The sequence below is a fragment of the Salvelinus namaycush genome, chromosome 24, assembly GCF_016432855.1.
Source record: "Salvelinus namaycush isolate Seneca chromosome 24, SaNama_1.0, whole genome shotgun sequence".
Lineage (NCBI taxonomy): Eukaryota > Metazoa > Chordata > Actinopteri > Salmoniformes > Salmonidae > Salvelinus > Salvelinus namaycush.
Genome location: NC_052330.1, coordinates 21,545,350 through 21,573,042, shown reverse-complemented (window position 1 = coordinate 21,573,042; position 27,693 = coordinate 21,545,350). Strand labels below are relative to the sequence as shown.

Here is a 27,693-nt window from a genome sequence, read left to right as displayed (position 1 = left end):
TTCAACCCGAGGCAGAACTAATGGGCGGTTACCTAAGGTTGTGCTTGGAGTCGGCCTGCCTGACTGTTTTATTGGATGTTTCTCCAACGTTCTTCTTTATTTAGGTTGACCCGCAGTCTGACTGAGCTGTTCTACAAAAAACATTTCAGTGTTTCTAAACAAAAATAATCTCCCTCTCTGCTGTAAAATAAACGAGGAAGGGTGGCTTGTAGTGTGTGTGTGTGTATTTGATTTTACTATACTTGTGGGGACCAGAAGTCCTCACAAGGATGGCAAAACAAGGAAAATTAAGTGGCGACATTTCGCTGGTCCCCACATAGAAAAATACTATTTTAGGCTTAGGGGTCAGGGTTATAACCCCTAAGCCTAAAAGGGTTAGGTTTAGGGTTTGGGTTACAATTCTGGTTAGGGTTAGAATCAGGGTTAGGTTAAGGATTAGGGTTAGGGGTTAGGGAAAATAGGATTTTGAATGGGAATCAATTGTTTGGTCCCCACAAAGATAGTAAAACAAATGTGTTTGTGTGCATGCCTGCATGCGTGTGTGTGTGTTTGAACAGTGCTTGGCTCAAGACACAGAAGTGTTTAGAGTTGTAGTCATTAAAAATAATATTATATAACATGTTGTCATAGCAAAACTAGACAATAGAGACTGGATAAAGTCTGCAGGGAAACAGAGAGAACAGAGAGCAAGAACCTGGTGTATATGTCTGCTAGCTGCCCAGAGAAGGTGTCGTGCCAACAGCCCAGTTAAAGAGCAAGAGGGGCAACAGGTTCAGTGCACAGAGTGGTTCAACATCACTGAGAGGCAGAAAGAGACAGAGAGAGAGAATAGAGAGAGAAAAAGAGACAATAGAGAGAGATTGAGAGAGAGTGAAAGCCAGAGAAAAAGAGAAAGAGAAGAGGGAGCAAGAGAGAGACAGAAAGATTGAGACGGAGTGAGAGAGAGAAACCCTGCTGAAAAAAATAGCATAGGCCAGTATCAATTTTCAAGCTGGTCCATGCTGGTCTATGCTGGTCAGCGCTGGTCGGATGCTGGTCAAGCATGGTCTCTTTTATGCTGGCAGACCAGCCTTGATCTGACTTATCTCTATAGAAACTGCTCAATATGCGCATTGAGCTCACAGAAAAAAATTGAACGAAATGGAATTCAAATAATTGAACCAATGTCTGTCAATTAGTTGTTTCCCTGAAGAGCATAGTCCAGCATAGGCTGGTGACCAGCCTTCATTGTGTTTTCTCTGGTGACCAGCCTTCATTGTGTTTTCTCTGGTGACCAGCCTTCATTGTGTTTTCTCTGGTGACCAGCCTTCATTGTGTTTTCTCTGGTGACCAGCCTTCATTGTGTTTTCTCTGGTGACCAGCCTTCATTGTGTTTTCTCTGGTGACCAGCCTTCATTGTGTTTTCTCTGGTGACCAGCCTTTATTGTGTTTTCTCTGGTGACCAGCCTTCATAGTGTTTTTTGTGTTTTTATGCTGGCTTGCAAAGTGATGTCTAATTCCTATTGGATATCCCCAGTCAGGCTGCATTCCAATAGGAATTAGACATCACTTTGCAAGCCAGCATAATGTGACTTGTGTGTGACTAGCATAAGTGTCCAAAACAAAGCGAAGGCTGGTCACCAGTGAAAACACAACAAAGGCTGGCCACCAGCAAAAACACAGCGAAGGCTGGCCACCAGCAAAAACACAGCGAAGGCTGATCACCGGCGAAAAAACAGCGAAGGCTGGTAACCTGCGAAAACACAGCGAAGGCTGGTCACCTGCGATAACACAACGAAGGCTGGTCACCTGCGAAAACACAATGAAGGCTGGTCACCAGCGAAAACACAGCGAAGGCTGGTCACCTGCGATAACACAACGAAGGCTGGTCACCTGCGAAAACACAGCGAAGGCTGGTCACCTGCGATAACACAACGAAGCCTGGTCACCTGCGAAAACACAATGAAGGCTGGTCACCAGAGAAAACACAGCGAAGGCTGGTCACCTGCGATAACACAACGAAGGCTGGTCACCTGCGAAAACACAACGAAGGCTGGTCACCAGCCTATGCTGGACTATTTCGTTTTTTCATCCGGGAAGAGAGAGAGAGAGACAGAGGGAGGGACAGTAGTGCTGAGCGATTAACCGAATTGTCGATTATTTTGCTTTTTTTAAACAACTAATTGACAGACATGTTTCTTGTACATCTGCTATGTTAGGTTAGTGTGGGGCAGGCACAGAGAAAGAAGATACAGAAGAACAGACAATCCAGAGGGATAGAAAGTGTTGGGCCAGTAACCGAAAGGTTGCTGGATCGAATCCCCGAGCTCACAAGGTAAAAATCTGACGTTCTGCCCCTGAGAAAGGCAGTTAACCCACTGTTCCCCGGGTGCCGAAGACGTAGATGTCGATTAAGGCAGCCCCCCGCACCTCCCTGATTCAGAGGTTAAATGCGGAAGACACATTTCAGTTGAATGCATTCAGTTTTACAACTGACTAGGTATCTCCCTTTCCCTTTCCCTTAGAGAGAAGTTGCTTCGCCTGGTCTCTCTACCTGAAAATACATGATCTAAGTGATTAATAGTTGGTATTCAGGAGTCATAAAAGTATGCCTTATTTCCTTTGAACAGCTACTAAAATAGTGATTTTTGTCAGACAGCATAGGCCGCAGTTTTATAGGGAGGAGATGATGACTTGGAATGAAATAATAAAGTCATCAAATAAAACAAAAGTAAAGTCATGTGAATAACTGATGGTTAACCTCTTTGGGCTGCAGGGGCAGTATTGAGTAGCCTGGATAAAAGGTGCCCATTTCAAACGGCCTCGTACTCAATTCTTGCTCGTACAATATGCATATTATTATTACTATTGGATAGAAAACACTCTCTAGTTTCTAAAACCGTTTGAATTATATCTGTGAGTAAAACAGAACTCATTTTGCAGCAAACTTCCTGACAGGAAGTGGAAAATCTGGAATCGATGCTCTGTTCTAGGGCCTGCCTATAAATGTCCTTGATATTTATTAGTATACATGCACTTCATACGTCTTCCACTAGATGTCGACAGGCAGTGAGAGAAGAAATGGAGTGTATAACTTGATCTGGGGTCGAATAAAAGCTCTTTGTATGACGTGTCACCAGTTTCCTGTTTTCTGGAGAGCGCAAGAAGGGACCTGGTATTGCCTTCTGATAAGCTGTCGTTATAGACGACTAATATCTCCGGCTTTGATTTTATTTGATACATGTGACAATATCATCGTAAAGTATGTTTTTTCAATATAGTTTTATTAGATTATTGAAATTTTTTCGGGACGTTAGGCGTGTTGCTTTGTCTGCGTATGTTCAGGAAGGAGAGCTTCGCGCCACTTTGCTAGCTTTCCGTGCTAATTGACTGGAGAAGAGGACATTCTAAATCCCAACAACGATTGTTCTGGACAAAGGACCCCTTGTACAACATTCTGATGGAAGATCGTCAAAAGTAGGACCCATTTTATGATGCTATTTCATATATCTGTCGAACATGTTGTACTAGTAGTTTGCGCCCAGATTTTGGGCACGCTCTCGCTATAACTAAGCTGGATGTCGTAATGAAGTTATTTTTAGAATTCTAACACGGCGATTGCATTAAGAACTAGTGTATCTATCATTTCCTATACAACATGTATTTTTTAGTAACGTTTATGTATAGTTATTTGGTCAGAATAGTTGAGTGTCGTAAAAATATCCGCACATTCTGGGAAAAAGATGCTACGTTAGGACAATGTATAACCACTGATTTCAGCTCTAAATATGCACATTTTCGAACAAAACATAAGTGTAAGTATAACCTGATGTTATAGGACTGTCATCTGATGAAGCTTATCAAGGTTAGTCAAAAATTATATATCTTTTGCTGGTTTGTTACGATCGCTAACATTTGCTGCTGGTAAATGGCTTGTGTTTCTGGCTATTGTGGTAAGCTAATATAATGCTATATTGTGTTTTCGCTGTAAAACACTTAAGAAATCGGAAATATTGGCTGGAATCACAAGATGCCTGTCTTTCATTTGCTGTACACCATGTATTTTTCAGAAATGTTTTATGATGAGTATTTAGGTATTTGACGTTGGTGTCTGTAATTACTCTGGCTGCTTCGGTGCTATTTCTGACGGTAGCTGTGATGGTAGCTGCAATGTAAAACTGATTTATAGCTCAAATATGCACATTTTTTGAACAAAACATAGATTTATTGAATAACATGTTATAAGACTGTCATCTGATGAAGTTGTTTCTTGGTTAGTTTGGTTGGTTCTTGGTTATTTAGGTTGGTTTTGTGCATGCTACCTGTGCTGTGAAAAATGTCTATCCTTTTTTGTATTTGGTGGTGAGCTAACATAAATATACGTGGTGTTTTCGCTGTAAAACATTTTAAAAATCGGACATGTTGGCTGGATTCACAAGATGTTTATCTTTCATATGCTGTATTGGACTTGTTAATGTGTGAAAGTTAAATATTTCTAAAAAATATATTTTGAATTTCGCGCCCTGCACTTGAAGTGGCTGTTGTCATATTGTGCCCGGCTTCGGGCTTGCAGCCCAAAGAAGTTAATACTAAGTGATAAGCAGTAATGGACAGTCACTACCATCACGGCACTTTTATTCATTGTTTTATTCTGTGTTGTTACAGCATTCAACCTACATAATGCACAGTGCATTTAATGTAAAAAATAATAATTCTAACCAAAACTGAACCGACGTCCCAAAAAGCACTAATCGCTTAGCACCAAGGGACAGAAAGAGAGAGCGAGAAAGGGAAGTGAACAGGCAGTCATCTCTACACCACCAAGCATCGCTCCAGTGGTGAACATACACACACAGTGTACATGGAGAGAACAGCACTCAGACTAAACACATGGAAAAGCCTGTAGCCACGGAACTGGTCTTCTGCAGTTACACAGAATCCAACCAGAACCAGAACCTCCGTCAGCATGCTCTCTGAAATAGCCTGTCAAAGAGGATAGAAACACTGCAACACACTGAAATACTGATATTGAGCATCTACAGAGGGAAGGATACTACTGCAGCTTTTAGCCCAGTAAAAACAGCACCTCAGTTACAAAGAATAACTCAGGAATAACAAGTCCCTCTCAACTGGTGGCTGGCTCAGGAGAGCAGTGTGGTGGTATTTTAGAGGGAGAGGGGAATGGGGAAATGGGAAGCTGTCCAGAGCTGTTCATTTTCCCAATTTCCTAACATTCCTGAGTTCATGGAAACGTTGTATAATACCCTGTAACAACGTTTCCTTAATCTCAGCGGAGAGCCACGCTTCATTAGGGAACTACTCGGATTCCTGAAGGGGCACAGACACGCACGCACGCACACACACACAACTTTCACAAACACACCTTCGTAAGCACCCACAAACACACACACACAAACACATATGCACATGCGCACGCACACACAAACAGGAGCCAAATATGGCACTGGTCCTGAGTTTGATCTTCAAACACTTGGAACACCAACAGAGGAGATAGCTTTTACAGACTTCTAATCTGCTGCTGAGAATGTTATGGAAATGATCATCACTATGTTAAAATGTAGATCTTTCTTAAAAGTACTGTCTTAATGCTTTCAAAGACCCTCCAACTGGCATTGTAACATTATAGACTTGATCTCAAGCACATATAGGATTTCACACCTGTCAGGGCATCTCCATACTCTATAGGCTATAGTAACATTTCAGTTTTTCTTCATTCATAGAAAACCTCTTCTTTTACGGAGGCCCTGAGGGGTCATGGCGGTGAAAAAAAACTGGCTAATCTGTTCCCTCTGTTTTTTATCCATTCCCTCTGGTTTTTCATTTGTTCCTGTCACGTTCCTGACCGGTTTTCTGTTATTTTGTATGTGTTTGACGGTCAGGGCGTGAGTTTGGGTGGGTAGTCTATGTTATGTGTTTCTATGTTTGTTAAAGGGTGACCTGATATGGTTCTCAATTAGAGGCAGGTGGTTTTCATTTCCTCTGATTGAGAGCCATATTAAGGTAGGTGTTTTCACATTGTTTGTTGTGGGTGGTTGTTTCCTGTATCTGTGTTTGTTGCACCATACGGGACTGTATCGTTCGTTCGTTTTGTTTGTAGTCAGTACTGGTTCGGTCGTTCTTCGTTACGTGTAAGTTCGTAGTCCAGGTCTGTCTACTTCGTTTGTTGTTTTGTATTGTTGTTCAAGAGTTTTTCCGTCTTCGTCTGTTCCTTGTAATAAATAATATGTATAACTCCAACGCTGCATTTTGGTCGAATCCTTGCTACTCCTCTTCGGATGAAGAGAAGGAGGAAGCCCGTTACAGTTCCTTCAGATTGTTTTATTTGTTCCGTCTTCTATTTATGTAGGATACCATGACAGTACCACTTGGCCAATATTATATTGCACCCTAAATGTAATTCTATTTAGTTAATTATCTGCTTCAAAAGGTGATGATCACTGACCATTCAATAGCTTACTTCCAGTTTCAGTGTTTTCATATGCCTCCAAATCAGAAAGGCAGATAATAAATAACAAGCGTGCAAACCCCACAATTGGGCTAAGTCATTTCAATAGTCTGAAAAGCCTCACTAGTAGTCATAAACCCCTGGGCACACACTGGTTGAATCAACATTATTTCCATGTCATTTCAATGAAATTACGTTGAACCAACGTGGAATAGACGTTGAATTGACGTCTGTGCACAGGGGGAACTGAATGATTCATGTTTACGATGCAAACCAAGTAGGCTACACTTTGTGCCAACTCGGATTCATGCTTGGAAAACATGAACAGTTGTTCATCTTGCTCACCTCTCATCTTGTGACCAGAGTAAAAATCTGTGCATAAAGTCAGGGCCATGTGTCCAGTAAAGCATGGTGCAGACAAGTTGTTTACAATTGTGCATGTGCCTCATTGGAGCTAGAAAGGAAAGGCATGCAAATGTATTGTGTATAATTTACAAGAGGCTTCGGTGTTAACAGGTGCAATTATGCACTCTAATCCCTGCGCTAGAGAGGTGAACATCTTGTGTGATGTAGCCAATCACGCACAAATACAGTACCAGTCAAAAGTTTGGACACACCTACTCATTCCAAGGCGTTTCTTTATTTTTACTATTTTCTACATTGTAGAATAATAGTGAAGACATAAAAACTATGAAATAACACATATGGAATTATGTAGTAACAAAAAACTGTTAAAAAAAATCAAAATATATTTTATATTTGAGATTCTTCAAAGTAACCACCCTTTGCCTTGATGACAGCTTTGCACACTATTGGCATTCTCTCAACCAGCTTTATGACGTTGTCACCTGGAATGCAATTCAATTAACAAGTGTGCCTTGTTAAAAGTACATTTGTGGAATTTCTTTCCTTCTTAATGAGTTTGAGCCAATCAGTTGCATTGTAACAAGGTAGGTGTGGTACACAGAAGATAGCCATATGTGTTAAAATACCAAGTCCATGTCAAATCAAATCAAATTGTATTTGCCATATGCGCCGAATACAACAGGTGTAGACTTTACAGTGAAATGCTTACTAACATGCCCTTAACCAACAATGCAGTATTAAGAATAAATAAATAAGTATTATGGCAAGAACAGCTCAAATAAGCAAAGAGAAACGACAGTCCATCATTACTTTAAGACATGAAGTTAACTCAATCCGGAACATTTCAAGAACTTCAAGTGCAGTTGCAAAAACGATCAAGCGCTATAATGAAACTGGCTCTCATGAGGTCCGCCACAGGAAAGGAAGATCCAGAGATACCTCTGCTGCAGAGGATAAGTTCATTAGACTTAACTGCACCTCAGATTGCAACCCAAATAAATGCTTCACAGAGTTCAAGTAACAGACACATCTCAACATCAACACGTTCAGAGGAGACTGCGTGAATCAGGCCTTCATGGTCAAATTGCTGCAAAGAAATGACTACAAAAGGACACTAATTAGAAGAAGAGACTTGCTTGGGCCAAGAAACACGAGCAATGGACATTAGACCGGTGGAAATCTGTCCTTTGGTCTGATGAGTCCAAATTGGAGATTTTTGGTTCCAACCGCTATGTCTTTGTGAGACGCAGAGTAGGTGAACGGATGATCTCCGCATGTGTGGTTCCCACCGTGAAGCATGGAGGAGGAGGTGTGATGGTGTGGGGGTGCTTTGCTCGTGACACTGTCTGTGATTCATTTAGAATTCAAGGAACACTTAACCAGCATGGCTACCACAGCATTCTGCAGCGATACACCATCCCATCTGGTTTGCGCTTAGTGGAACTATCATTTATTTGTCAACAGGACAATGACCCAACATACCTCCAGGCTGTGTAAGGGCTATTTGACCAAGAAGGAGAGTGATGGAGTACCGCATCAGATGACCTGGTCTCCACAATCATCCGACCTCAACCCAATTGAGATAATTTGGGATGAGTTGGACCGCAGAGTGAAGTAAAAGCAACCAACAAGTGCTCAGCAAATGTGAGAACTCCTTCAAGACTATTGGAAAAGCATTCCAGGTGAAGCTGGTTGAGAGAATGCCAAGAGTGTGCAAAGCTGTCATCAAGGCAAAGGGTGGCTACTTTGAAGAATCTAAAATATATTTTGATTTGTTTTCCATATGTGTTATTTAATAGTTGTAATGTCTTCCCTATTATTCTACTATGTAGAAATTTGCAAAAATAAAGAAAAACCCTTGAATGAGTAGTTGTGTTCAAACTTTTGACTGGTACTGTGGATGGTTTAAAGCGTCTCTATGCTTATAACTAAAACGGATAAATATTTGCTGTTGCGATGACATTACATTAACTTGGAATTTAGCTAATTGCCAGGCTAGGGTAGGTAGCTAAAGTACTAAATATAAACATAGAACAGCTAACATCATGAAGCAGAGCCAGACGGAATTCATGCCTATTGTTGAGCGCATCATTACACCATATTTTCACCTTGAGGGGTTTTACACGCCCTTTACTATTATTTGCCCGTATGACTTGGAGGCATATGAAAACACAACAACTGGAAATAAGCTATTGAATGGTCAGTGATTACCATTTGAAGCAGGTTATTAACTAAATGGAATGACATTTAGGCTGCAATATGTTATCGGCCAAGTGGGACCATCATGGTAACCTGCAAAAGGAGAAGGAGGAACAAATAAAATATCAGAGGGAAAGGATAAAAGAAACAAGGGAATGGATTAGCCTGGCAGTTTTTTTCTCTGCCATGACCGCTTCTTTACAAATGAATGAATACCAATATTTGGACAGGACAAGTCTCCAAGCTGGTGCCCATATAATACTGGAAAACTAATTGGTTGGCTTTCCTCGCACAGCGAGAAGCAGAGAGGGGATTGGGTAGGCTAAATAAAACGTAAAAGTGCAGAGCGTTATATTTTCCCAAACTAGCAACTAGTGGTTAAACAACATGGGCTGGGCATCGCTATTCTATCTGCCCTACTGCAAATTTAAGGTTCTATTTTAGACCTCTATATTTTTTTCATGGGCATTAAATGAGTGTAGCAGATGGGTTTGTGGTTATTGTGCCAGGGCATAAAGATAGGCAGAGCCCATAGAACAAGGTACAGCGGTGATGCTCTCAATTAACAAGACATTTAAATAGCAATTAGGATGTTTCTGAGGACTGGAGACTGTTAAGAAATAGCCTAGTTAGATGCCCCCTCATATACCCTACCCAAAGAGAAGAATCCAGAAAACCAATGTTTAAGTTTAAATCAAATGGGCACCAGTGATTGGCTACGATGACGAATGCTTGCGACATGGTCATGTGTTTGATGACAGGCCTGGGCTCTGTGGCAGCCTAAGGAGAGATACAACAACTCAACATGTTGTGGGTGTTTCATGGCTATAAACAGAGGAATGTGACGCGTTTAAACACCAGCCAAAGTCAACAAACCAAACATCACAAATAGGTTCAGTTAGTTACTACACAGGGATAATTCAGATTAGAATTTGATTGATTTAAAAACAAAATAACTTGTTACGTTCCAATATGTCAAAATCATGGGGTAAAATTCCATATTGAATGTTCGAAGATCACGTCAACAGCCTCTTCTATAAAGCCAGTCAAGGCCTTTCAGCATAGCAGGAGACCCCTGACTGTTTCCTTAAGGCTATGACTGATGATGGCACAGCCAGCCAGGTCCCACCCTGTAACCGCAGGCCCGTCACCACCCACTCTCTAACCCACCACCACTACCATTAAAGCCACCACAACCAGCCGTCATCAGTGCCCTGGCAACCCCAGACAACAGCACACAGTCTGGGTCAAAACTCTATCCAGTACCCACACCTCCATCTGGGCCTCACCACTGACTCTACAAAGAGTATTTTAATGAGAGAGAAAAAAGAAACACTAAAACAGGCTCAATATTTAATGGTTTTGCAGACAAGTGTAACCCACCTAATTGTTACTTCATAAAAACATGCTATGATTGTTTTATGCACTGGTGTTCTGCTGATTCCAGAACGAGAGAGGCCCAGAGCATTTCTTGAGGGTGCTGTGGGGTCGTTTTTAGAATGAATCACCCTCAAAAACAAATATTTTCATGGCGTTAGTTCTGACTGTTCTGAATATTGTCCTGCTTCTACATGTGTGGAGGAAGCAGAGTATTTTGTGGAGGCCTGTTTTTGACAATTGGAAAGAGTTGAGAGTTTTGAATCTGGCAGTAGAGAAATACCACATTTAATACTCTCATCACCCCAAAGAAAACTTTGCCGACATACTGTACCTTGGCTGAAGAGAGCCACTCTAAAACAGAATTTATGTATTCATTCACTGTCAAATTTGAAAACAGTTGCCTTTTTAAAAGAGGCCTACAGTACAAGCTGTAGCCAGGCTACCAATTCAGTCACACAATTCCACACATAGTTTCATGAGTTCTGTCCGTCATTGTTCATCAAAACTTACACAGCAATAACAGTCTGAAGCATTTCCCTTCCTAACACTGAAAACACAAGGCAGTAATGGATGATCATGGCACAGTGTGTTATAACAGAGTTATTACAATGGTATTATATTGTTATTGCAGTGGTCCATGCCTTCCCCAGAGAGATCATTAGTAACCTTAATTGGGTCTGCAAATTATGCCAATTATCTAATCATGCGGTTGAGGCACAGCACAACATGCTGCACAGCATTTCACTTTGATGATTATGAACAAGGGAAGAAGGCAAACCCAATAGCACACAGAACTAAAGCAGTGAGCTCAGGCACCTGGTGAAAAATGTGGAAGATGATCAGTGTGAACCATGGAATCCCTGTCATAGTCACTCTAGTTCTCTTCTCTTTGTCTTCACTTTCCTTCCTCGTAAAAGTTGCCCTCAGGCACAGACCTAGGATCAGCTTACACTCCTCAAACCCTCAAACCTGCCTTAATCATTAAGAAACGCTTTAGTCCCTGTTTAGTCGTATGTTTTTGACAGACAAATGTTTCTCCTCCTGCTCTCCTCCTCTCCTCTTCCTCTCCTCCTCCTCTCCTTCCCCTCTCCTCTTCTCTTCCTCTCCTCCTCTCCTTCCCCTCTCCTCCTGCCCTCTTCCTCCTCTCCTTCCCCTCTCCTCTTCTCTTCCTCTCCTCCTGCCCTCCTCCTCCTCTCCTTCCCCTCTCCTCCTGCCCTCTTCCTCCTCTCCTTCCCCTCTCCTCTTCTCCTTCCTCTCTCCTCTTCTACTCCTCTCCTTCCCCTCTCCTTCCCCTCTCCTCCTCCTCTCCTTCCCATCTCCTCCTCCTCTCATCTCCTCCTCCTCTCCTCTTCTCTTCCTCTCCTCTCATCCTCTCCTTCCCCTCTTCTCCTCTCCTTCCCCTCTCCTTCCCCTCTCCTCTCATCCGCTCCTTCCCCTCTCCTCCTCCTCTCCTTCCCATCTCCTCTCCTTCCCATCTCCTTCCCCTCTCCTCTCCTTCCCCTCTCCTCCTCCTCTCCTTTCCTCCTCTCCTCCTCCTCTCCTTCCCCTCTCCTCTCCTCCCCATCTCCTCTCCTCCTCCTCTCCTCTATTCCTTCTCTCCTCTCCTCCCCCTCTCCTCTCCTACCCAGATGGCGGTGTTGATCAGCTCAGGGTTCATCGTGGCTTGGTCTCCCTACGTGGTGCTCAGCTTTTGGTACAGTATATGTTCCAGGGGAAGGCCAGTCTGGCCCTGCTGGTCTCCTGTTCGCTAAGGGCTCCACGGCCTACAACCCTTTTATCTACTACATCTTCAGACGCTCCTTTAGACGCCAGCTCCGCCAGCTCCGTGGGCTGATCTGCTGCTCTGCCCAGCCAGACACACCTTCGCGTGGGGAGACGGGAGAGGAGGGCAGACAGACTTTGAGGTCTGACCTACGACAGAGTCTCCCGGAAGAGAAGAGTGGAGCTCCTCTGGTAGGGGAGTTGGGAACTACGGCGCTGGAGATACAGTCTGAGAATGAGTTGACAAGCTCCTGTTAATACTGTGTGTGTGCGTGCGTGTGTGTGCGTGTGTGCGTCTGTTACAGGGTTACAAATGGATGTGGTGTGAGTTATTCAGCTGTGTTTCTTCACTGTCATTCTATATTGCCCACACTACTAGATCAAACCCTGGTCCTCACCACATCGCTAGCAAAGGTAACACTTTACTTTAAGCCAACAGACATAATGCATTATGATGCAGTCATAAAGAATTGTAAAACGTATCATAAGCATGTCCTGGCTAAATACCAGCTGCAGAGACTGTTGGATGAATGCTGCCTAGGCACATCACATATTATACTGTATTTATCATAGTACGGCATTATAAGGGCTCATACGTGTTTATAAAAAGTTGTAAAGCATTGTGTTTGTCAAAGTTTGTTAGTAAAGTTCACTTTATTGTTAAATGTTGTTGTGAGGTACTGTAGCATTGAACTTAACCTTCACAACGGTCTCTATGGCCATACTTCTGGTCCCTTTCTTTGTGTTTTCAGAGTTGTTGTTGGATATTGTAGCATTGTAGCTATTAGGTGGTCATTTTGACCATCCCCATGCCTACAGTGTTCTGTGTGTCTGTCCCCACTCAGGAACCATCAGGAGAGTAGAGCACCCTATTCCCTACATCATCCACCATCTTTTATTCAGAGCCCTATGTAGCTAACATTACTCCTGCACGGCTCTGGTTGTAAACTATTTAAGGATTAGAGGGAATAGTGTGCCATTTTGGAGGCTGCTGGAAACTTCAGGAAGTAATTTCTATTCCCAGGTGATTCACATTCAGACCTTGTTTATGTGATCGCTAATGATTGTAACGGAGAGCTTTAGAAAATGTGAAAGATATGGGGCTCTGTAGTTTTTTTCCGCTGTCTCTATTTTGCTCTCTGAGTCTCTCGGTTTCTACCCTCCCCCTGCTCTCTCCCTTCCCACCTCTGCTGTTCAGAAATGGTCTCCTTCAAGATAAATAGAGGCTCAATAGTGAGTTAAAACTTGCTTTTTTAAGTTCTCTTATGCACTTTGCACTGTTAATCTTATTAACATAATAACATAAAACATCCGCATCTCTGGTGGAAAGTGGCAGAACTAAAGCTCTGTTTGTCAGACAAGGAGACATCTCGAAACCGGTCTTCTCACGAAAACGTCTGTAGCGTCCAAACCATTTGGGCTACAAACTAAGGAAAGGGGAGACACTCAAGAAGAACCCTCTCCGTTTTACTCTACGCCTGAAGGCAACCGGGTACCCATTTAAAAAATGAATGGAAGTATGGATCAATTTTGTGCCAACAAAAAAAAGGGGATAGATATGTGTCTCAAAAGATTTATACATTTACTGAGCTTTCTTATATCTCTTAGATATAGGACAGACACTTCAAAACATTATTCCTTATGATATTTTTTTTGACTGTCTGTTTTGCCATTCTGAAAGTGTTATTCAATGTGACTCTATGGGCTATAGTAGTGAAGGCCAAATTCTATATGTTATCGAATCATTTTTTTATATCTTTTTTTACATACCTACAGGGGTCCTAAAATAAAAAATCTGATAACTAAATGATCCATGGTATGACCATTTTAACCATTAGGCAACAAAAAGAAACCGACTTGGTGAGGGAGCATCACCCTGACACCTGGCTGTCTCTCTGGCAGGCATGCCGGTCATGTGAAACACATTCGCTCTTTATTGACCCCTAAACTCAGTTAACGAGGGAGCATGTGGGTTAAAAAAACAGGTAAACAAACAGAGCACAGCCCAACACAGTAGGGAAGGACGCTTGTTGTTTTCTCAAGCAGGAGAAGTTACCACAGACTGTAGTTAAAACAAGCTTCTATTTGGGCAGGGTGCTGTATGATGTCAGTGTGTCAGCTAGAAGGAGAGTGGGTGAGATTTACATTTAAGTCATTTAGCAGACGCTCTTATCCAGAGCGACTTACAAATTGGAAAGTTCATACATATTCATCCTGGTCCCCCCGTGGGGAATGAACCCACAACCCTGGCATTGCACACGCCATGCTCTACCAACTGAGCCACACGGGACCACAGATGAGATGAGATGAGATGATGCACATACACTTGGGTTGTCTCTCAATACTGTAATCCTGCCTCCTTCCTCTATAGACTGCACACAGTGGGTGAAAACAATATAGAAGAAGCTAGCGCTTGGCTTGGTTTCACCTGCAAGGTTGGTGTAGATAAATATGGAAGAAAAGAGACAGGTACAGGAAGCCACTAAAATATTGACACACAACCTTGGATTCAAGTCAATCTAATCTCTAATGCCATAATCAATATGTAATGCCATATCTCTGAACTGTACACAACAGGAGCCAAATCCCTACACTACTTTTTCTTTATAAATCACCAGGGGTGAAAGTAGATTTCATTTCTTACCAGTATGAGACTCCAAAGTGTTTTAAGGTCTAGGTGTAATCATAGAATTACATGTAATCCCTCTTCATTTCATATGATGTCTGTGGGCCTGATAGCCTAGTAAAGATTAGTCATATAACTTTTAACATGTTTTACTTTTTAATGTGGCATAAGCACAACCAGTAATGATGTTTCCATCTGATTGTCAAACAATCTCTCCCTAAAGGCGCTCCTTCCTGTAAACTACATGTCCACGTTCGTCCACTTCCAAAAGAATTCCTGCATCAAAACAGCGCAATTTGATGACTGGAAAGAGACATCAGTTACAAAACACCACAACGTGTATTGTAATGACAATCTGCAATCTGCGATTGTCATTAGGCCTCCACTTGTCACCTGAATTGATGCCTCAGCTGTTGTCCGCATGCGTCTCGGTCACCCATCTCGGCCTTGGCAAAATGTAAGTGTTCTCGACGAAACCACAGCGCAAATTGGAACGTATACCACCCGTTTTATTTTGCCGGGATGCCATACCAGACCATAACGGCTTACTTTCCAACAAGCTCTCACAGTCTCACTGCAGAATTAAACGTTCATCCACGTTCTCCAAAAGTCCAATTTTGAAGTTGCTCCAAACATCAATTTTTTAAGTGTTTCTGTTGCTCTTGCTGTTCTGTATCGTTCCATTTCTCCAAACATCAAATGTAGAAGTTAAGGGTTAAGTTTAGGCACTCATTCCAAATGGTTAAGTTAACTGTAAAGGTTTGGGATAGAGTTAAAATAAAATAAAAAATAAAAATAAGTGTCCATGACTGGGTATTGAACACACAACCTTCTGATCTAGAGACATGGGATTACACCCATCCTCCACCCCATAAACATGCAATTTTAATGTAAATCTTAACTGACCTGGCTGTACATTCACAGCTGTGTATCACGTATATACTGTACATGTACAGAACAAGCCGATGTGAAAAGGCACTGCCTCCTGGTGCTGGGTTGGATCTCTTGAAAGGTTATTTTTTTAACAATCTCATTATCTGGCAACCCTCACACAGAATCCAGACTGGTCCACAACTGGAAACCTGGTACTATGCATTCTCAGGTTGTGAGTAACAACTCAACCAACCAATGACCTCCATGCCATTCCGTTTCTATGGAAACCTCACACCTGTGTGACACCTGGGTACTGATCCAATGGGATGGCACCCCTTCCCCTAGTTAAAGAGGCTCCAACACTAAATCTGTCAGTCTGTGGGAATAACATATGAATGAGTAAAATCTGACTGTTGTTTTTAATATCCTTAGACAGGAAGTATGGAATGGGCCTGCTGGTGTGTGAGTGGAGCAGAGGGCCAAGTCAGTGCCAAAAATCACACTTAAGTGACCGGCTGGCTCATCAAGGCTCCTTGCTTGTGTCTGTCTAATGTGTGCTTGTGTGTGTGTCTCTGACAGTGATCATGTGTGTTTGCCCCCAATGCTGAAAGTGGGCATATGGAACGATTGCGCCAATGTCTATTAGCGCAGATGTAACGGGGTAGAACCGTTGAATGTATTGTGAACGCTCCCTTGTTGGTCTGACAGTCCCAGGTGTGGCTAGTTGTTCATTAAGTCAACACAGTTGTATCAGGCAGGCAGCGTTTGTTCATTCAGGGGATCCCCTTTGCCAAGCCGAGGTCGGCGTACCGTGGGAAGACGGGAACGGTGACGGTGGTTTTTAAGTAAGTATGGAACTGTAAAGACGTGAATGTAGTGTTCTAGGTATAGTGCCCTTAATCCGCCTAGACTCACCTACACACTCCCTCTTTAATCCAAGTGCCGTAAATCGGCTACAACTTCCTTAGTGTTACACGTGTGTTTGTTTGTCTTGCCTATATGTGTATTATAAAGTTTATGTGGTTGCATTACTATGTGCGTAGGAGACCTGGTGTACTTAATGTCAGAATGAGTTGCGGGTAGCCGACAACACACACACTGTGTAAGAAAGTCAAACTGTGTTACATCAGTCTAATCAGCAGTGTGACGGTCGTGTGTGTGTGTGTGTGTGTGTATGTGTGTATGTGTTTATGTGTATGTATGTATGTGTGTGTGTGTGTGTGTGTGTGTGTGTGTGTGTGTGTGTGTGTGTGTGTGTGTGTGTGTGTGTGTGTGACACGCATGTGTCAGTAGGTTCCACTCTAGTGTGATGCTTTTTATCAACCGTGTTCAGTTAGACGTGTTGGTGTGTTGGTGTGTGTCTCTTTTCTCTTCACTCTCTTTTTTCTCTCCCTTCTCTCTGTTTTTACTGGTGTTCACATCTCAGTTGAGTGGGATTGCTGGTCATATTAGCAGGTGTTAATCCTAATTGGTTGGCAGCCAAACTATAGATTCTTGATTTCATATGAAATCACCTAAAAATTTCACTCTCTTCCTGTCCTGTTATGGGCAGAGTGAGTGAGGGAGCGGGAGAGGGAGGGAAGGGGAGAGAGAGAGGGCTCCTCTGCCCTTGATGACTTGTTCTGGTGGCTCTGAGAGGCCTGGGTCAGGGAGAAGGAGACCCCTCTGTATGTTCCGGTCAACACTGCTTATTCGTCTGGACCCAGGGTCTGTAAGGGTATATAGGGGTAACAGAGAGCTTTTGAGCAGAGCACTGCTCATTGAGACAGTTTGTGAGACTCTGACAGTGTAAACTCACCCAGCTCTTATGATTAACCTCTTGAGCCTATGGGGGGTGCTATTTCGACTTTGGAAAAATGTGTTCCCAAATTAAACTGCCTCGTACTCAATTCTTGCTCGTACAATATGCATATTATTATTACTATTGGATAGAAAACACTCTCTAGTTTCTAAAACCGTTTGAATTATTTCTCTGAGTGAAACAGAACTCATTCTGCAGCACTTTTCCTGTCAGGGAGTGAGATTTCAGAAATCGAGGTCCCTGTTCTGAGGTCAGTTTATAAGTCCCCATGTAAGCCATCGGGCTACATGCACTGCATACGTCTTCCTCTAGATGTCAGTAAGCGGGGAGAATTTGAATGGAGTGGATTGCGCAATCTGGGACCTTATATAAGACCCTGGAGCGGAAGTACCGTCCTTTTCAACGTTGCGCCTGGCGCAGTAGGGACATCAGAGTGGCCTCCTGCCAAGCTTTCAATTTTGCCAGTTCTATATCTCCGGTCATGTTTTTATTCGTTATAGTTGTTAAAGACATCATAAGGTAGTTAATTTAAACCGACTTATAGCAATTTATATCAGTTTATTGCGATTTTCTGGCATTTCTTTGTGACGCGCTTTCAAGAGTTGGACACCTTTCCGGCACATGCCGAACGTTAGCGGCTATTTCGACAGGACAAGAGGACAGCTTTCAACCAAAAGACGATTGTTCTGGACAAAGGACACCTTTCCCAAGATTCTGATGGGAGGTCATCAAAAAGTAAGAACTATTTATGCTGATAAATCGTTGTTCTGTTGAAAAATGTTAAATGCATAAGCCGCCATTAATTTCAGTGTAGCCTTGCTTTAGCGCACGCTGTATTGCGCAATAACGTTAATTTTAAAAATGTTACAAAGCGATTGCATTAAGAACTAATTTGTCTTTCATTTGCTGTCCACCCTGTATTTTTTTGTCAAGTTTATGATTATTTATTGATTAGAATAGGTGACTCTCCAAGATGGCGCCCGACATTTTCTGGGCAGCTTGGCAACTTTTCTCATTGTATAACCACGATTTGTGCCGCTAAATATGCACATTTTTGAACAAACTCTATATGCATTGTGTAATATGATGTTACAGGACTGTCATCTGAAGAATTCTGAGAAGGTTAGTGAAAAAATTAATATATTTTGGTGGTGAATACGTTATCGCTATGTTTGGCTGGAATCAATGCTGTTGTGTGGTTTGCTACTGTGCTAAGCTAATATAACGCTATATTGTGTTTTCGCTGTAAAACACTTAGAAAATCTGAAATATTGTCTGGATTCACAAGATCTGTGTCTTTCAATTGCTGTACGCTGTGTATTTTTAAGAAATGTTTTATGATGAGTAATTAGGTAATACACGTTGCTCTCTGTAGTTATTCTAGTCGAGTTGTGATGGTGGCTGCAATGGTAAACTATGATTTATACCTGAAATATGCACATTTTTCTAACAAAACATATGCTATACAATAAATATGTTATCAGACTGTCATCTGATGAATTTGTTTCTTGGTTAGTGGCTATTTATATCTTTATTTGGTCGAATTTGTGATAGCTACTGATGGAGTAAAAAACTGGTGGAGTAAAAAAAATGGTGTCTTTTGCTAACGTGGTTAGCTAATAGATTTACATATTGTGTCTTCCCTGTAAAACATTTTAAAAATCAGAAATGATGGCTGGATTCACAAGAAGTGTATCTTTCATCTGGTGTCTTGGACTTGTGATTTAATGATATTTAGATGCTAGTATTTACTTGTGACGCTATGCTAGGCTATGCTAGTCAGCTTTTTTACTGGTGGGGGTGCTCCCGGATCCGGGTTTGGGAGGAACTAGAAGTTAATGGAGGCAAATTATAATACACATACACACTGCTTCACTGTAACTGGACTATATGGTCCCTGGGCTATGGTACACACACACACACACACACACACACACACACACACACACACACACACACACACACACACACACACACACACACACACACACACACACACACACACACACACACACACACACACACACACACACACACACACACACACACACACACACCTATTTCTGGGTATATATATTTATATATACGCACACACATAGAAAAACACTCAGGCATGTGCACGCATGTACGTAAGCACACACACACACCACACATGTCACACGCATGCACACATACAAACACACAAACATCGTCTGATCTGTAGGTCGGGTCGTTAAAAGCACATCACCGTAAGACTGGAATCTTCAACTGTCTGGACATTCCTGGAATCCAATGTATTTTGGCTGTTTATAAAGCAGTCATTCAAAGGAGAGAAAGAGGAGGAAAACAGAAAGAAAATAATCCTCCTCTATCCTCTCTCTGTTTTAATTCCAGTCACAGCTCCTCAGGCAGGTGGTCTGATGCCAGAGAATATCAAAGACTATCAATACAATTGGTCCAATCAGCAGATGCTGAGATTAACATCTCTACACTCTTAAAAAAATGGTTCTAAAATGGTTATTTGGCTGTCCCCATAGAACCCTTTTCGGTTCCAGATAGAACTATTTTTGGTTCCAGTTAGAATCCTTTTGGGTTCCATGTAGAACCCTATGTGGAACTTTTTAGGTTCTAGATAGTCTCACTATACACTCAGAAAAAAAGGTACTATTTGAACTAAGAGCCAGGTAGGATGTTTCCATGTGTGATAGATGAGTGGTGGGTGGAAGCACTGTAGCCTAGGCTTCCGATTACTCTAATGCTACACTTTTAGAGCCTGCATTTCTCTTTCACTGAGTGAACTGTACAGTTCTTCAGCAAATTACCAAAACAATCATCCATAAAAATTACATCTCAATCTGAACTAATTTTCTGCTCCAAATTACCCTCGACATGTATACACACGCACACGCACGCACACACAAACACGCACGCACGCACACACACACGCAAACACGCACGCACACACGCATGCATGCACACACACACACGCACGCACGCACGCACGCGCACACACACAAACACGCACGCACACACACACACGCAAACACGCACGCACGCACGCACGTACACACACACACACGCAAACACGCACGCACACACACACACATGCACGCAAACACGCATGCACACACACACACACATACAAAAACGCACGCACACACACACACGCAAACACGCACGCACGCACACACACACACCTTTGGATAGCGGATCTATGGTGGCTGCTTGGCACGGCCCACAGAAATAATTGAATTAAAGGGGGATTTTGGGGCCCTGCTCAGTGTGTGTGTGTGTGTGTGTGTGTGTGTGTGTGTGTGTGTGTGTGTGTGTGTGTGTGTGTGTGTGTGTGTGTGTGTGTGTGTGTGTGTGTGTGTGTGTGTGTGTGTGTGTGTGTGTGTTAATGAGAAGGAACGGAGAGGAAAGGGCAGTAAATCTGAGTCGGAGGGCCTACCCGCCCGAGCAGTTCAAGTTACCACAGTGATATGTTGAGTGACACCCTCAAACACCAACCTCCCCACCGGCCCAAGCAAAACAGGGCCTGTTCCTCCTACAGTACCTCTGCGTGAGTGAGCGAGACACACATCCCCACACACACATACAGACACTCTCACTCTCAAATACACACAATCCTACCTCTACATAAATCAAAGAGAAAAACACACTCACTCTCCTCAGCCAAAAGTAACACTGGCAGCTGAAGGTAAATAAATCCTCCTGATCGCCTGTCTCACATAAAAGCCAGCTGGGCTGCCCTGGGCTGCCCATCACTCTGGGACACTGAGGGACAACCACACGATACCGCATTATTCCCACAGAATCCTAACTTTTTCAATATATACTAGCCTGGGAGGTTTTGGATTTCCCCTCTGTGTGTTTGGAGTGTGCCTCACCTCACCTAGCTCTGTTGATCACATCTGTCACACCCTCACTGACAGATCGGGAGGAAGCGGTGAAGAAGGAGAGGGAGAAAGAGAGATGAAAAGAGATGAAAGAAGAGGGACAGAGAACAAGAAAAGCAAACAGATATTATGAGATTCTGCCATCCATTGTGTTGAGTGACCTTAAAGGCCTGGTGCAGTCAAAAACATGATTTGCCTGTGTTTTATATATACAGTATTTCCACACTATGAGGTTGGAATAATACTGTGAAAATTATGATATTGCCCTTTTAGTGTAAGAGCTGTTTGAAAAATATCTGCCTGAAATTTCAGACTGTTCTAATTTACCGCCTGGTGATACCACCAGGCGGTAAATTAGTTAATAGACCAATAAGAAAGAGTGCCAATAACAGCTAGTTGTCAGTTTTCCCCACTCAGGCCACTCCCAGACAGTCCTAGCTAAATTCTTGCTTTAGAAATAGCTTCTTAGCAAAGAGCAATTTTTGTTTCTTTTTTTACCATTTTAATTGAAAACAATCACAGTAAGGTACTTAATTGTTACCCAGAAATGATTTGATATTGAGATAAAAATGGCTGCATTGGACCTTTAAAGAACACTAGAAGAACCTCTTACAGTTCCATCCAAAAGTGCTCCATAAACAATCTACTAGTTCCCATGCTCTCTTCATCCATCTCGGCCATGCTACCTCCCTCTGTCCCTCCCTACGCTCCTTTTCTTTTCCCCCTCATGTATATATCTCCACCACCTGCAGGTATGAGGGAAGGAGACAGCGGGTCCTAGAGTGTAATATGCAGTATTTAGAACGGATTGATACAGATTCCCTAGTAAGTGGTTACTCATTCCCCCAATGCAGTAGTAATGATATGGTGTAGTTATGTCACCATTACATAATGCTTCCCCTACTCCTGGAAGCCCCTTATAGTAGCCCCAGTGTAACGGTCGTCGTAATCCTCCTCTTCGGACGAGGAGGAGAGGCGAGAAGGATCAGACCAATATGCGGAGTGGTTTGTGTCCATGATTATTTATTAAATCGAAACTGAACACGAAACAAAAGAACACAATGAAACAACCGACAAACAGTCCCGTGTGGCACGAATGCAGACACGAGATACAACCACCCACAAAAACCACGTGAATCACCGGCTGCCTAAGTATGATTCTCAATCAGGGACAACGATTGACAGCTGTCTCTGATTGAGAATCATACCCGGCCGAACACAAACATCCCAACATAGAACAAACACATCGACAACCCACCCCAACTCACGCCCTGACCAACTAAAATAATACAAGAGAAAGGAAAAACAGGTCAGGAACGTGACATAACCCCCCCCTTAAGGTGCGAACTCCGGGCGCACCAGCATAAAGTCTAGGGGAGGGTCTGGGTGGGCGTCTGTCCACGGTGGCGGCTCTGGCGCTGGTCGTGGTCCCCACCCCACCATAGTCAAACCCCGCTTCCTTGGCCTCCTCCCAATGGCCACCCTCCATATAACCCCCATTAGATTAAGGGGCAGCACCGGACTGAGGGGCAGCACCGGACTGAGGGGCAGCACCGGAATGAGGGGCGGATCCTGGCTGGCTGGCTCTGGCGGATCCTGGCTGGCTGGCTCTGGCGGATCCTGGCTGGCTGGCTCTGGCGGATCCTGGCTGGCTGGCTCTGGCGGATCCTGGCTGGCTGGCTCTGGCGGATCCTGGCTGGCTCAGGCGGATCCTGGCTGGCTGGCTCAGGCGGATCCTGGCTGGCTGGCTCAGGCGGATCCTGGCTGGCTGGCTCAGGCGGATCCTGGCTGGCTGGCTCAGGCGGATCCTGACTGGCTGGCTCAGGCAGCTCCTGACTGGCTGGCTCAGGCAGCTCCTGACTGGCTGGCTCAGGCAGCTCCTGACTGGCTGGCTCTGGCAGCTCCTGACTGGCTGGCTCTGGCAGCTCCTGGCTGGACGGCTCTGGCTGGTCCTGGCTGGACGGCTCTGGCTGGTCCTGGCTGGACGGCTCTGGCTGGTCCTGGCTGGACGGCTCTGGCTGGTCCTGGCTGGACGGCTCTGAAGGCTCAGTACAGACGGACAGCGCTGGGCAGGCAGACAGTTCAGACAGCGCTGGGAAGGCAGGCAGTTCAAACAGCGCTGGGAAGGCAGGCAGCTCAAACAGCGCTGGGCAGGCAGGCAGTTCAGGCGCCGCTGGGCAGACGGCAGACTCTGGCCGGCTGAGACGCACTGTAGACCTGATGCGTGGTGTAGGCACTGGCTGCGCTGGAGAGGAGGAAGGCTCTGACAGCGCTGGACAGGTGGGAGCAGCTGGAGAGAGAACCCGGAGAGACAGCCTGGTGCGGGGGGCTGCCACCGGTGGACTGGTACGTGGAGGTGGCACCGGGTATACCGGACCGTGAAGGAGGACACGCGCTCTTGAGCACCGAGCCTGCCCAACCTTACCAGGTTGAATGGTCCCCGTAGCCCTGCCGGTGCGGCGAGGTGGAATAGCCCGCACTGGGCTATGCTGGCGAACCGGGGACACCATTCGTAAGGCTGGTGCCATGTATGCCGGCCCGAGGAGACGCACTGGAGGCCAGATGCGTTGGGCCGGCTTCATGACATCCGGCTCGATGCCCAACTTAGCCCTACCAGTGCGGCGAGGTGGAATAGCCCGCACTGGGCTAAGCACGCGTACTGGGGACACCGTGCGCTTTACCGCATAACACGGTGTCTGACCAGTACGACGCCCTCTCACTCCACGGTAAGCACGGGGAGTTGGCTCAGGTATCCTACCCGGCTTTGCCACACTCCTCGTGTGCCCCCCCCCCAAGAAATTTTTGGGTCTGACTCTCGGGCTCCCAACCGCGTCGCCGCGCTGCCTCCTCATACCAGCGCCTCTCTGCCTTCGCTGCCTCCAGCTCCGCCTTGGGACGGCGATATTCCCCTGGCTGAGCCCAGGGTCCTTTGCCGTCCAGGATCTCCTCCCAAGTCCACGAGTCCTGGGTTTTTTCCCACTGCTGTCGCCTCCCTTCTCCACTCCGCTTGGTCCTTTGGTGGTGGGTGGTTCTGTAACGGTCGTCGTAATCCTCCTCTTCGGACGAGGAGGAGAGGCGAGAAGGATCAGACCAATATGCGGAGTGGTTTGTGTCCATGATTATTTATTAAATCGAAACTGAACACGAAACAAAAGAACACAATGAAACAACCGACAAACAGTCCCGTGTGGCACGAATGCAGACACGAGATACAACCACCCACAAAAACCACGTGAATCACCGGCTGCCTAAGTATGATTCTCAATCAGGGACAACGATTGACAGCTGTCTCTGATTGAGAATCATACCCGGCCGAACACAAACATCCCAACATAGAACAAACACATCGACAACCCACCCCAACTCACGCCCTGACCAACTCAAATAGTACAAGAGAAAGGAAAAACAGGTCAGGAACGTGACACCCAGTGTCTGACAGGCCCCTAGGTAGGACTACTTACAGTGAACTCCAAACGTTTTGGAACAGTGGCACTTTTTGTTGTTTTGGCTCTGAAGTCCAGAACTTTGGATTTATAATGATACAATGACTATGAGTTTTAACTGGAGGGTATTTTCATCTATATCGGGTGAGCCGTTTAGAAATTACAGCACTTTTTTAGGGGACCAAAAGTATTGGGACAAATTCACTTATATGTGTTTAGTATTTGGTCCCATATTCCTAGCACGCAATGACTACATCAAGCCTGTCACTGGACAAACTTGTTGGATGCATTTGCCGTTTGTTTTGGTTCTTTCAAATTATTTTGTGCCCAATAGAAATGAATGGTAAATCATTTATTGAGTAATTTTGGAGTCACTTTTATTGCAAATAAAAATATAATTGTTTCTAAACACTTCTACATTAATGTGGATGCTACCATGATTACGGATAATCCTGAATTAATCGTGACTAATAATGAGTTTGAAAGTTACAAAGGCATAAATTCCTTATTGCATTCTGACCGATGTGCCATGATGGCAGCAGAAATCCTGAACCAGTCAGTTCTCATCCTCATACAGTCCTTCCTTCATTTTACAGTGTGTGTCTGTGTGTGTGTGTGTTTTTTTTTCCTTCACTCAATCACTCACTCATTCACTCGTGGGGGATCAGTGACTGTGTGGTGAGTGACTCTAATTATTTTCCAGATTTTCCAGTTTATCACATTCTAAAGAACACAATCTCCCTGTAAGAACAGAACACAACTGTAGTACAGAACAAATCCACACACACACACACTTCCTGGCAACTGGTGTGCTGGTTCCAGGTGTGTGATCTGCTGATATGAATTCACCTCAGGACCTGAGGCTGGTGCTGTACAGAGAACGAACAGGCCTCAGGTGACCATGAGAAGATGACAACTTTTATCTAACACTTGAGAAACACTGACCATGGGGCACATTAAGTTACAGGATTTCACAATGTTTCACAATGGTCTTTTGACATCGAATTTTGTTGGAAAGCAATGACTGATGGTTGAATACTGATGAAGCAGATAGGGAGTGACTGAATCATTGACTTTTTATGGGTATCTGAATACGGAGCTAAGGCTCTTCATGGTCTGTCTGGGTTGGAAGTGGCTGTACAGCATTTACTGTGACCAATCACATACCGTCAACCGATCATGTCAATGTGGAGCTATACAAAGCCCTCCACATTGTTACAACATTTGAGAGATGCACGGCGATGCGGTATGAAGCTTGATTTGGCCCCTTCATGCCTCCGGAGGCTCCGCCATTCCGTCACAATCGCCATACAAAGCTTCCGATCACATTTTCAGATCAAGCATAAATTCACTTTTACCTGCTGCGTCCTGTTTGCGTTATGTGTCACTCAGCAAAGTGTCACGTCTGGGCCGCTATGTGACAGTCCACAGGGCGCATCTGCCCGTTTCGAGAAACACCAAGGTAACATAGTATTCATCTTTACAGTTGTCGGGGTTAGATTACAATAATATATCCCTCAACTGCTCAACCAAAGAAGCACTGTCATTAGGCTCCAGATAACACTACTTTTGTGTGCTCACACAAATTAACTGGCTCTTCAATCAACAATTGGAATCAATCAATGTGAGTATGTGACAATATCTATGGCACAATGTATCCAGGGTTATATGAAGAAACATTATCACATGGATTTACCATTGGAAATTAAAAAATTAATACAAAATTGTAAACCTGCCATCTCTAAATTTGCGCTGTCCCTGGGTCATTAATAAAAAGTAATCAAAGAGGACCCATTGGCCCCGAACCGGGCAGTACAAGAAAAGGATAATGCATTGGGGGGTGGTAACAGTATGCAACAGTAAACTTGCCGTTACACGTCCTCAAAGAGCCGTGTAGCCTACTAATTGTACACGTTGGTAATGTTGCGAAACTCTAGGCTACTCAAAAGCGATCACCACCACCAGAAGATAAATTCGTTCAATAATAAGTTCTTACCGAGATACTGTCGGATGTCCAGGAGAATGTTGGGGGGTCCTCCGTTCAACTGGTAAAACAGAGACCCAAAACAGAAGATGAATAGACTAGCCATGCAAAAACCATAACCTCGCAGGGAAAAACGCAACAGAACCGCCGAGAGAAAACCGAACTTTTTGTTGTTCCAATCTCTAATGTGGTTTGGAGCCTGGTTATTGTGAAGGGGACTGTTGCTGAAATTCTTCATCATCTCCTCCTCACAAAGCGCCGCCGAGAGCGATAGTCACCCATCCGCCTGTGGAAAGTGAAACTTCTTGCTTTGATATTATTTGAAACGGACACCTATTAGGAAACGCAGGCACCCGCCGCCGCCACGAGTTATTTGCGCACTCGGTTTTCGTCTCCGTTCGGTCTCTCTCGTCTGTTCTCTCCGACTATTTCTGCCAATGAAGTTGCGGGTTCTTCCTTCGGTTTAGATGTTTTGAGCCAGCGGCGGTGTCAGATTACTGAATGTGGAAGAAAAAAATTCTGCAGATATTTTCTATGAGTCTAGGTGCAAAACAGCGTCACCGCGTGTACAGCAACAGACTACATAGGTCATGTGGGCCTTCTGTCATTCTGTCAAGACAGGTTTTTCATCTTACAGAGTTTCATTCTTAGCAATTAGGACATGACATTAATACATATTAAGACGAGTTAGGACATATGGGCTACTCTACATAAAATAAGTAGAAAGAGTGCTAGCAGGTAGCCTATTCCAAAACAACCAAGGTGCTCTTGGTGGGGAATATTACTGTAAATGCAAAAAGTATAACCACAAATTGGTGCTAAGTGGCATAAGAAAATCAAAGTCAAGGCACTGGTGTGGGTTTGAAGGTTAAAAAAGCCTGTTGTGCTTTAAGGTATATTCTACGTAGTTGGCACAAACAGGCAACACAGACTGGTG

At 44.0% G+C, this 27,693-nt stretch overlaps 1 protein-coding gene across 2 annotated transcripts in view; it reads right to left on the bottom strand.

Annotated features, from left to right (window-relative positions):
* Window positions 1-27,187, bottom strand: part of LOC120019079 (uronyl 2-sulfotransferase-like) — a 129,027-nt gene extending 101,840 nt beyond the window's left edge. For both annotated transcript variants that reach the window (XM_038962318.1, XM_038962319.1), the window contains exon 1: window positions 26,769-27,187. In XM_038962318.1, coding sequence (XP_038818246.1) covers window positions 26,769-26,997 — 229 coding nt within the window. In that variant the 5' untranslated portion in view covers window positions 26,998-27,187. The remainder of the gene's footprint in view (window positions 1-26,768) is intronic.
* Window positions 27,188-27,693: the final 506 nt, after the last annotated feature.